The 10,744-nt window shown below is 36.7% G+C and overlaps 1 protein-coding gene across 1 annotated transcript in view; it reads left to right on the forward strand.

The window, feature by feature from the left end:
* LOC107717843 (CUB and sushi domain-containing protein 1-like) overlaps nt 1–10,744 on the forward strand; it is a 373,583-nt gene that overhangs the window by 272,005 nt on the left and 90,834 nt on the right. The window contains 4 exon segments of the mRNA XM_016524723.1: nt 3,052–3,165; nt 4,752–4,847; nt 7,628–7,831; nt 10,071–10,195. Coding sequence (XP_016380209.1) covers nt 3,052–3,165; nt 4,752–4,847; nt 7,628–7,831; nt 10,071–10,195 — 539 coding nt within the window.

A 10,744-nucleotide genomic window follows, 5' to 3' on the forward strand; every position in this document is an offset into this window, starting at 1 on the left:
CAATTCATTTTGTGAAGCATAAATACTCACAATGTTTTTAAAAATATATATCTGAACATAAACCTGCCAGTCATATTGCATAAAAATATTTGTATTCAATGTCTGCATTGTAAATTAATTAACAATTTATTAACAGATAAAACATATGTAAGGATATAAGAACTGATATCTTTCAATTTTCTGTCCTCACTTTGTTCTCGTTCGCAAAAGAACATTAGAGTTAGATGAGGTAACATTGCCATCACAAATATAGTACTGGAAAGTTAATTAGTATGTTATATAAGTATAACTCAGTTACCTTGAATAATCCATTTCATTCAAGTGGTGAGTCCTCAGTCTGTAGATATAAACCGATGTAAAGCTCTTCCTGCCAAAACAACATGCTCACACATTGTGAATCCATAATTAATTATATTGAATTAATAATAAAGCAAAGAGCATAAACTCAGGAAATTCACATAGTAATTTACATTAAATGTCTGCCTATATTAAGGTAATATGAAAAAGTATAGTTATGTGAAAGGCAATAATTTTCAACACAGATGTAGTTCGCTAACACCAGCAATTTTGGATGATCCATTAGCTAAGCTAATTGATTAGTTAGCATATAAACTCAACTTGGATAGCTATATTACTATACTATATTATATTTTTTACTCAGCAACATGTTAACTTGGTTATTCATAAAACAGAACCACGTTAGCAAATGTTATCCAAAATCCTTTTAACATATCCTGTTATCCTATTAAAAGAAAGAAAGAAAGAAAGAAAAAGACACTATGGAAGTATGTATAATATCCCATTAGTGTGAGTTGCTTAAATCAAGCGTAGAGTTAGTTCTGGCAGGTCATGTTAGTCAAGCTTGCATCAGCTGACTCTCAGCTGATTCACGTCTACCTATACAACACCTACCACAGCATGCATATATAAGGTCCTTCAGCTCAATAGCTAATTGCCCTTCTCCATCCCCAGCTCCTCCTGTCGTCCAGTCAAGATTCGGCCTTCTGATTCCCCTTTGAATCAGACTAATTTCTAAAATGATACATTAAATTATTGAACTTTAACGATATCTGCAATACTTACCGTATTGACCCGAATATAAGACGATGTTTTTTTCTTGGAAATACATCTGAAAAAACGCGGTCGTCTTATATTCAGGGTCTAGACTTTGACATGTCAATAATACACCCACAACACTAGGTGGCGCCAAATACGCATAAAACGAGTGTGCCATGAAATACGTAATGTAATGCGTGTTGTAAAGATCGCGAGTAAAAACAAAAGAAAAAGAAAACCTTACAGCTGCATGAGTCGTGACTGTCACGTTAGCCTGATGGGACCAAACTGCCTTTGTGATTTTAAAACGTAAGACAGTACCCAGATTTGAAGACTACGGTAAGATTTAACTTCTGCTGTTAATAAGATTTTGGTAGGCTACTATTAGATGGATAGCCTAAATGTCCTAATTCAGATGGGCTACCTGTTTTTTTTTATTTTTATGGTATATCAAAAAGTGTATATTTTTTAAATGTGATTGTTGGTACATTTTACCAGTTTTTACCATACTTTCAAAACAAAAATTAAAATAGGAAAAATATGCAATATGAATATAATTGAAGACAAAATGTGTTTTACTGAGAAAAAACAAGATTTGGTTTTTAAAAAGCCTTTTTCCAAAAGGTACATCTGGAAAAAGGGGGGTCGTCTTATAATCAGGGTCGTCTTATATTCGGGCCAATACGGTATATGTTGGTTCTGTTCTGTTTACTCTTGGGGGATTATCGCTGCTCTCCCTGCTCTTTTCCATGCTACGCTGCATGGATGCGCAGGGAGTTCTTGCCCAGAACAGAACCATACCGCCAATCCAAACTGTATGCTAATTGTCAATCGACTTTGACGATAGTGGTCCTGACAGAAATATATATTTTGGCCATACTTTATATCCACAAATGCACAAAACCACAGTTTACTAAATCCATTGCAAATCCTTGCAGTTCATGCATAGCAAATAGGAGTGTAAGTAAAGTTTTAACATTTGAAGTTTGTTGAAGTGTTTGTGAGCCGACAGAAATCCAGTCAAACTGATATTTACAGAGCCACTAGCAGCGACCCTTCAGGTTTTCTGTGCTGTTTGAGTATGAAGCGAGGGCCGACATCTCATTACAGAAGAGATAATAGAGTCGTCGCAGTGGCCCGGGTGACCCCTTTCCACCCCTCTCTGCTTAGCTGGCTCTCACACCAGCACCTGACATGCACAGCATGCCTCTGTGATTTCCCTGGTCTCTCATGCCCTACCGCGTGAACCATGTGTCCTTTCTGGCAAGCCAATGCGTTTAATCACAGCTTCATCACTGGTCTCAGGTCAGAGGGAATGGACACCAGACAGGACCAAACATACACATAATGCATACATTACAGACAGAGGTTCATGATTTTGAGGTATTAAGAGTACAATGATAATAACACTATAGTAACAGTGAGAAAGGAAAAAAAAATATTATTACTATGAAAGTTTGAGCTGAATCTTTAGCTATATATGCTTACATGAACAACAAGGTCAGTAAATACACTGACTTAATTCCCAATGTGTTTGTGGTAAATCAACATAAGTTTGATTTGTGAGTCATTTGGTTCGTTTCATTAAAAAGAACGAGCTCAGTCATTTGTTTGTGAATCACAAGCTCTCGAACTTAATTCCCACACAGGTCATTGTTTTCAGAACAGAGCTACTGCAACACTAAAAGTGGCGTTCTGTGGTATGGGTTTACAGTACGCACATTTTATTCACAATTTCACGGCATGATTTCTGTAATCAAAATCTTCTATTATAATGAATTTAATGTCAAATGCCATTTTGATGTGACTAAGTTATACATACTTCTGTGCAGACTGCATATTATGGACACTTATAAAACCATCGACCTGAAGCAAGCATGTCGATGGGAAATTTATGTGAATTTATGTCTTAATTCATTGTACTTCTTTTGTTAGCGTCTCTTCCCAGCAGTGGTGATAGTAACACGCTCAGTGCGTTTCATTTTGTTTCCTCAGTGGTGTTTGGGCAATTTGCCTATTTCCAGACAGCCATGAATGACTCCGTTGAGCTATTTGATGGGCCCAATCAGAATTCTAGGCTGCTAAGCTCCCTGGCTGGGTCTCATTCCGGTAAGTAATAGCTTTACATTCACACCAGTTTTGTTGCTTTGAGTTTGCTTTGAAATGCACAAAACTTTTTGAAAAGAAGCAAACAGGCATGTATGGCTTTTCAAATCTGTAAAAAGACCATTGTGCAGACAACTGAGCAGTGAAGGAGGTCTCAAGTGAAGTTTAATGGCTCCTTTCAGAGGGGGAGAGACAGGATAGTTGCTAATAGTTTTGTATTCGTTTTTTTATTGTTTGAAATTTCTGTTACATACACAGACAGTGAACACACACTCACTCAGTCTCAGGCAAATTAAGTCTTCATTTGCAAGTAATATTTTCATAAAATCATAAAAAAACACTAATACATTTTTGGACATGTACGTCAACCTGAAAGACCGAATGAAATGTGTTTTAGCCATGTCTCCAATGGCTTTGGGGTCATCTGCAGTATATTCTAGTTAGCAATATTTTTCTTCCAAAAAAAAAGAAAACGGTCTAAATTCTTGTCCGATAAAATGCTCTATAAAATACATTAAATAATACTGATAATGAAACCATGAATGAGAATAGAATCACCATAACTATCAACGTGAACCATTAACGTCTGACAACCAGTGTCCATTTCTCCCCCCATGATTCTGAACAGTATTATTATTATTAATTTATATTTTCAAAACTAACAAACCTTGAAAAGTAAGTTTGTGCTATCTTTAAAATGAATGCTGCTTGGTTTGATTTTTTTATTTTTATTTGTTTAATTTATTATTATTATTATTATTATTATTATTATTATTATTCATGGCATTCATACATTTTTAAGTGTGGTTTAATTGTCCAAATACTTTTTTTGCGTTCCATGTTGTCATTTTCGCCCATTGGTTCCAGACTTGTTTAATTCCTTCTAAAGAGAAAATGTCATCCTTGCAGCTTCCTGCTGAATTATTGTCGGTATTATTGAGTGAAAGGTAATAAAATGCCAAGAAAACGAAAATCACTGCTAATTCCTCAGTCTTTGCAGGATTGATGACAGCCATTGGACACAAACAGTTTGTGTGGCAGTTTTATACTGTATATCTTCATGGTCTGCTGTGCAATACTATATTCCCATGGGAAGTGCTGTAAATTCATATAATCTCAGCTTTGTGAGCAGTGGGCTAGAAATCCTGACAGGCCACTCAATTCATAGTTAGAGTGTTTAACCCTCAAGGCTCAACTGTAGTGTTTCAGGCGCCATCTATATCAGCACTCTGTTTCTTCCTTTGCATACGACTTTGTAAAAGTATGCTTTGATTTTGGATCTGAACGCTCAAAGTTTAGCTCAAGGGTAAGTCAGTCATCCTTTAGGTTGGGGATTTTTTAATTTAATTTTTTTAATTTACCCGCTGCATCTTTGAACATGCTGCAGACAGCTTGAGTATTTATTTGGATATCCATCAGTTTTAGGCCCCTTGTTGCTGACCTGCTCTCTCCACCCTTGCCCCGGAGGCTGATTCGAGTTATTAAGCCATCTGTCATCTACGCTACCTTAAGACTAGTTTGTTGCGGCACATTCGCCTCCACAAGCAACTCTAAGAGACTTTAACATCTGCCCTATTGTGTTTTTGCAGGAGAAACCTTGCCCTTGGCCATCTCAAACCAAATCATGTTGAGATTCAGCGCAAAAAGCGGCCCGTCCGCCAAAGGTTTTCATTTTGTTTACCAAGGTAAGCGAGCACTCAACTTTCAGTCAATAACAGGTCCTTGTGCAGAGCCAAGGCTTTGTTTTTAATCTTCAAATCCGAAACATTCTAGCCTTTGTGTTTGCGTTGTGAATATATTGGCACCGTGTATAGGGTGAAATCACGCCTCTGAAGCGCCGGGGCAGCCTGCTGATCAGTATGCGTGAGCGCGCTTACTGAGGGAAATAGCCTTTATATTTCACACAGAGAAGTTAACAGCCGCAATCACAATGTCATAACCAATACACAATAGAGTCAAATGAGGAAGAGGCTTCAATTTTATATAATTTGTAAAGCATTTAGCTTTGAGTAAAGACGAATGGGAGAATGATTTCTGCGCTATTCTCATTCTCAGTATTTTTTTCCCCCTCTCCCCATCCTTTTTTTGCCACTTTGGTTTTAGTATTTCAGTGTATATATTCCATATGGTCACATTTTAGTTTGGGTACCAATCCTCACTATTACTAACTACAAAAAGGTCTCTAACTAACTATTAATATGACTTTTACATCAATAAACTCCTCATTTGCTGCTTATTAATAGTTTACATTTACATTTAGTCATTTAGCAGACGCTTTTATCCAAAGCGACTCACAAATGAGGACAATGGAGGCAATCAAAATCAACTGAAAATCAATAGTTAGTAAGGTAGTTGGTAAGTTTCCGCATGGAGTAGGATTAAGGGATCTAAAATATGGTCATGCAGAATAAGGCATTAATATGTGTTTTATAAGTACTAATAAACAGTCAATATGCTAGTAATATGCATGCTAATAAGCAACTAGTTCATAGTGAGAATTCGTCCCTATTGAATTGGATAATTGGTAAAACTAAGTATTACACCCAATTAAATATTCCATTAACTAACAATGACAAATACTTCTAAAGCATTTATTAATCTTAGTTTATTATTATATCATATACATTATTAAAATGAAAGTTGTATCTATTAATGTTAGTCAATGGACCTGAGCTAACATGGACTAACAATGAGCAGCTGTATTTTTATTAACTAATGTTAACTAAGATGGTAACACTTTATTTTAGGGTATCTTAACTACTTGCTTATTAGCATGCACATTACTAGAATATTAGCCATTTATTAGTAGTAATTAAGCACATATTAATGCCTTATTCTACATGACCTTATTCTACATCCATAATCCTACCGAATACCTAAACCTAACAACCTACTAACTATTAATAAGCAGCAAATTAGGAGTTTACTGAGGGAGAAGTCGCAGTTAATAGTGAATAAGTGTTCCCTATTCTAAAGTGTTACCACATAGATTAATAAATACTTTAACAAATGTATTGCTCATTGGGGTGAGTAAATTAGTTTTGGGTGAACTGTTCCTTTAAATGATTCACCCCTGACGTGTCAAACTCCCCAGACAGCAGCAGTGCGCCGCAGGACATGCAAGGCATTTTCCCTCGTTTTAAAAGACGTCATAAATTAGTGTATAAATTACAGTACGCTTTTTAACTCCCTTTATCAGCTGCCTTATAAAAAGATACAATAGAAATCTTTCACAGCCGCATCAGCGTGCGCACACACTCACAGCGCAGACCGCGGCAAGCCTGCTATGTCTCTTTATATCTCTCCTCGCCGTTTTATAGTGTACAGCAATGGGCGCAGAGAGAACAGCGGGTGTATGAGAAATGTTCTTTGACAGTTAGGACAGTTCATTTGGCTCATGGAGGCATCCAGGTGATGGTGGATGGTCCCACCAGCCTCTTCCTATATATTCACAGCCATCAGATGAAAGTTAAGGCACAAACAGAAAAAAAACGACCAAGTTGCTACGATGTTTGCAAGCAAAAACAGCAAAGTTCTCTGTGTTGGGGTCATGAAGATGCTTATACAGGTGTGCTAGATAAATATATATATATATGTGGGTTTTCTATAAAAAGAGTGCTAAAGTAGTCACAGTCTACACCGCTGCACTGGTGAACATACAATAGGTTACAAATGTGGTTATCTGTGTTTCAAAAGCTACATATGTGCAATTATAAAGACAAAACTGTTGCTTTTGATTCATGCAAAACTGAAAAGTATAGATACAAACATGTCCATTTGTTTTTAAACTATCAAAAGTAGAAATGGACATTATTTTAGCAACATAGTAATGGAAAACTGGTATCCAATAATGAGTCGAGTTTTCTGTGAGTTGTGTGTTAGGAACATTAATTATTTGTCTATGTATCCTTTGGTCACACTTCCGGTTCGGGACCAATTCTTACTATTAACTAACTATTAATTATGACTTTTGCCTCAATAAACTCCTTATCTGCTGCTTATTAATAGTTAGTAAGGTAGTTGTTAAGTTTAGGTATTCAGAAAAAGGCATTAATATGTGCTTTATAAGTACTAATAAACTGCCAATATGCTAGTAATATGCATTTGACTAGTTAATTATAAGCGACTAGTTAACAGCGAGAATTGGTCCCTAAACTAAAGTCTTACTTCTCTTTAAATTCATTCAATTTTTCATTGTTAGTTCACGTTATCTAATGTAATTAACTAATGTAAAAAAAAAAAAAAAAATGGAACCTTATTGTAAAGTGTTAGCAATATTTTTGTGGAAACCTTGTTACATTTTTTTCAGGATTCCTTGCTGAAGAGAAAGTTCAAAAGAACAGCATTTGTCTGCTTTGTTTTGTAACAATGTCAAGGCAACTTACTAGGTTTTGAAACCCAGCCGGTGTGTTTCCAAGCATCCATCTGGTCCATTTTGATTAGAGATCTGTTTCCTGTCCACTAGCTGTTCCACGCACCAGTGATACACAGTGCAGCTCCATCCCAGAGCCCAGATACGGCAGGCGGATCGGGTCCGAATTCTCAGCTGGCTCCATTGTTCGTTTCGAGTGCAACCCTGGATACCTCCTCCAGGGATCCAAAGCCATCAAGTGTCACGTAGTCCCTAACGCTCTGGCGCAGTGGAATGACACCATCCCGAATTGTATAGGTAAGCTAGCCTGGATTTATTGAAGAAAAATGCACACTAGTCATGTTTTATTCAGCACTAAACAATTCAGCGTGTAGAAATAGAGCAACATAGACAGTACAAATTCCATTTGACTTTTATATGCTTGCTAACAGGTACCATCATTCAAATGTTGATTTATAGCCCTGTATTTTCTCAAGTCCTTAGAGAATGTAAATGTGCGAGTTTCTCTGGTCTCCACTAACCTTGAGCTAACTAATAAGGGTTAAAAATCCTGCTGGAGGATGAAATGGCAGTGGCCTCTATGAGGATTTAAAATGTCAGGCCTCTAGTTAATATTTCCTTCTATACTGCCATCCTCAAGGGGCTAAGTGCTGAATCCAAGGGCCTCTGGGCCACAGCCTTCAGTTCAAAGCCGTAACCTCCAGGCTTTAATACTGAGCATTTAGCTGTCGCCATATTCTATAGTGCTGTTACGAATTTATCACTCCCAAGGAACGTCCTCATTTCAGTCTGCTTTCATATCTCACTTCCCCGTTTTTCATAGGAATTACAAACTGAAAGGTAGATATCTATTAAATATTAATAGAAATTAAATGTATTTAGCTTGTTAATTGCAACATTCATCCCTTTCATCCATGTATTAAAGTCAACATGAAACACCATTTGGAACCAATGTTCTCTATGCAAGGAGGTCAGTCCAAAATACCAGAGAGCTTGAGCCATTAATGTCATGTAACTAATTGCTCTGGAGCTGCAGGAATGACAACACTAATGGAATGTGCACAATCTCAAATCCTTAAGATGGGATACCACAGGCATCAGATAGGAAATATATAGTTTGTTTCATGCTTTTAAGAACCTTCTACAAAAATCAGATTGTTTTAAAAAAAACATATACTTTCATAAAATTGATTAATTGCATTTTTAAACACCCATCAATAGAAAGAGATTAACATACATGGCATACTTTATAACATCCCAGGCCACATGAAATAGTTTGCCCAAGCCATTTTGCTTCTATAATTTGTAATCTGGCATATTAATTTAGTTCAGAGTGAAAAAAAAAAGATGTTCAATGAGAAAATCACATAACAGAATGTGTTAGGTGGTTGGAGGAGAGCAGTAAAAAAAAAAAAAAAAAAAAAGAATTAACGTCATCTGAAAAGGAATCACTCCAGGAAAGTACATTAAAAGGTCAGTTTTGATTTCACAGAGCTTCAGTAAATCCCATTTTGTGGTTCCTTACATTTTTTAAGTATTCAGAAGTGGAATGCCTTGAACAAACCTCTCATATTCCTCCTTCTTCAAAATGTGAGGTTCAGACACCAGGGGGGATTGGGTGTATGTGTGTGTGTACCTGGTATTCCCCACATCAAATGTCCCCACAAGTATAGTATTACCAGTACATTTTGACCTTGTGGGGACATTTTTTGGTCCCCATGAGGAAACAAGCTAATAAATCATACAGAATGAAGTTTTTTTGAAAATCAAAAAATGCAGAAAGTTTTGTGTGAGGGGTAGGGTTAGGGTAAGGTGATAGAAAATACAGTTTGTACATTATAAAAATCATTATGTGTATGGAACGACCCCATAAAACATGAAAACCCAATGTGTGTGTGTGTGTGTGTGCCTGGTATTCCCTACATTACATTATGGGGACCAAATGTCCCCCCAAGGATAATAATACCATTTTTTTTTTTTTTTTACATTGTGGGGACAATTTTTTGGGTTTATACAGCTTATACATCATACAAAATGAAAATCTAAAAATGTCAGTAGTTTTGTGTGAGGGGGTAGGGTTAGTGGATAGAAAATTCAGTTTGTGCAGTATAAAAATCATTCTGTGTATGGCAAGTCCCCATAAAACATGGAAACCTGTGTGTGTGTGTGTGTAACATATACCTTTGAATTGTTCAAAGTAAGACCAGGAGCATGCATTAAAAAAAGGTCAGTTTTGACTGTCGATCATGTTAACGTATTAATAATTTAGAATATTATCTACAGCTAGAAAAATTAGGCTTTACAAAGGCAGACATAAGATTGTTTCTTGGGAAATATAAAGTGTTCCCAGAAAAACATTTCTCATGCAGAGAATGTATGTTTAAGCAGGGTTATCATGGCTTTGGTTCATGCTACCTCGAGAGTAATCTCATCTTGTGTCAAAGGAGTCTGCTGCCTTTCTCACAGGACTCAGTTCAGGCACTTGTGCTGTTCCATCCTCAGCATGAGCTCATTTTGCCTCTGTTTTGCTCCACAGTCCCATGCAGCGGGAATCTGACAGAAAGGAGAGGTACCATCCTCTCCCCCGGGTTCCCGGAGCCTTATGGGAACAGCTTGAACTGTGTGTGGAAAATCATTGTTACCGAAGGAGCTGGTATCCAGGCAAGTACAAAAGAGCTACATGTGAACTCATCAAATGCAGTAAAGCTACACCTGCTGAAATGATAAGATGGAAAAGATTCCTTTGCAGGCAGCAAGGGAGTGAATTACACAGGTTAATTTTAGCATTGTATAATATGCTTTGTGTTGTTCAAAGTACTGTTTGTTTTATGTAAAAGATCCAACAGAGATGCCGAATGTAGAGCATGCCCATAAATAAAAGTCAAGATAAATCAGAAAAAAAAAATGATTGTGGCGTTGTATGCATTTTGGCTACCCAGGCTCATTTGAAATACGTGCCTCTAGCTACATTTCAGCAAAACTAAAAAAACATACCTATAATTGCAAATTGCTGCAGTTTCCAGTTGAAATGAACACTAGAGGCAGGTCAGGACAGGTTAGGACAATTAAGGGCCCACACACTTTTGGGGCCCCCAGAGATCTGTTTTATTAGCAGTAACAGTACTTACTGTAATGCAATAGAAATTATAAATGTATCTACCAAAGAGTTACAAATAAAACAAAATTACAGCTTATTATTGCATTTCCAGC

Source organism: Sinocyclocheilus rhinocerous, unplaced genomic scaffold (assembly GCF_001515625.1).
Source record: "Sinocyclocheilus rhinocerous isolate Xijiao unplaced genomic scaffold, SAMN03320098_v1.1 scaffold780, whole genome shotgun sequence".
NCBI classification, from domain to species: domain Eukaryota; kingdom Metazoa; phylum Chordata; class Actinopteri; order Cypriniformes; family Cyprinidae; genus Sinocyclocheilus; species Sinocyclocheilus rhinocerous.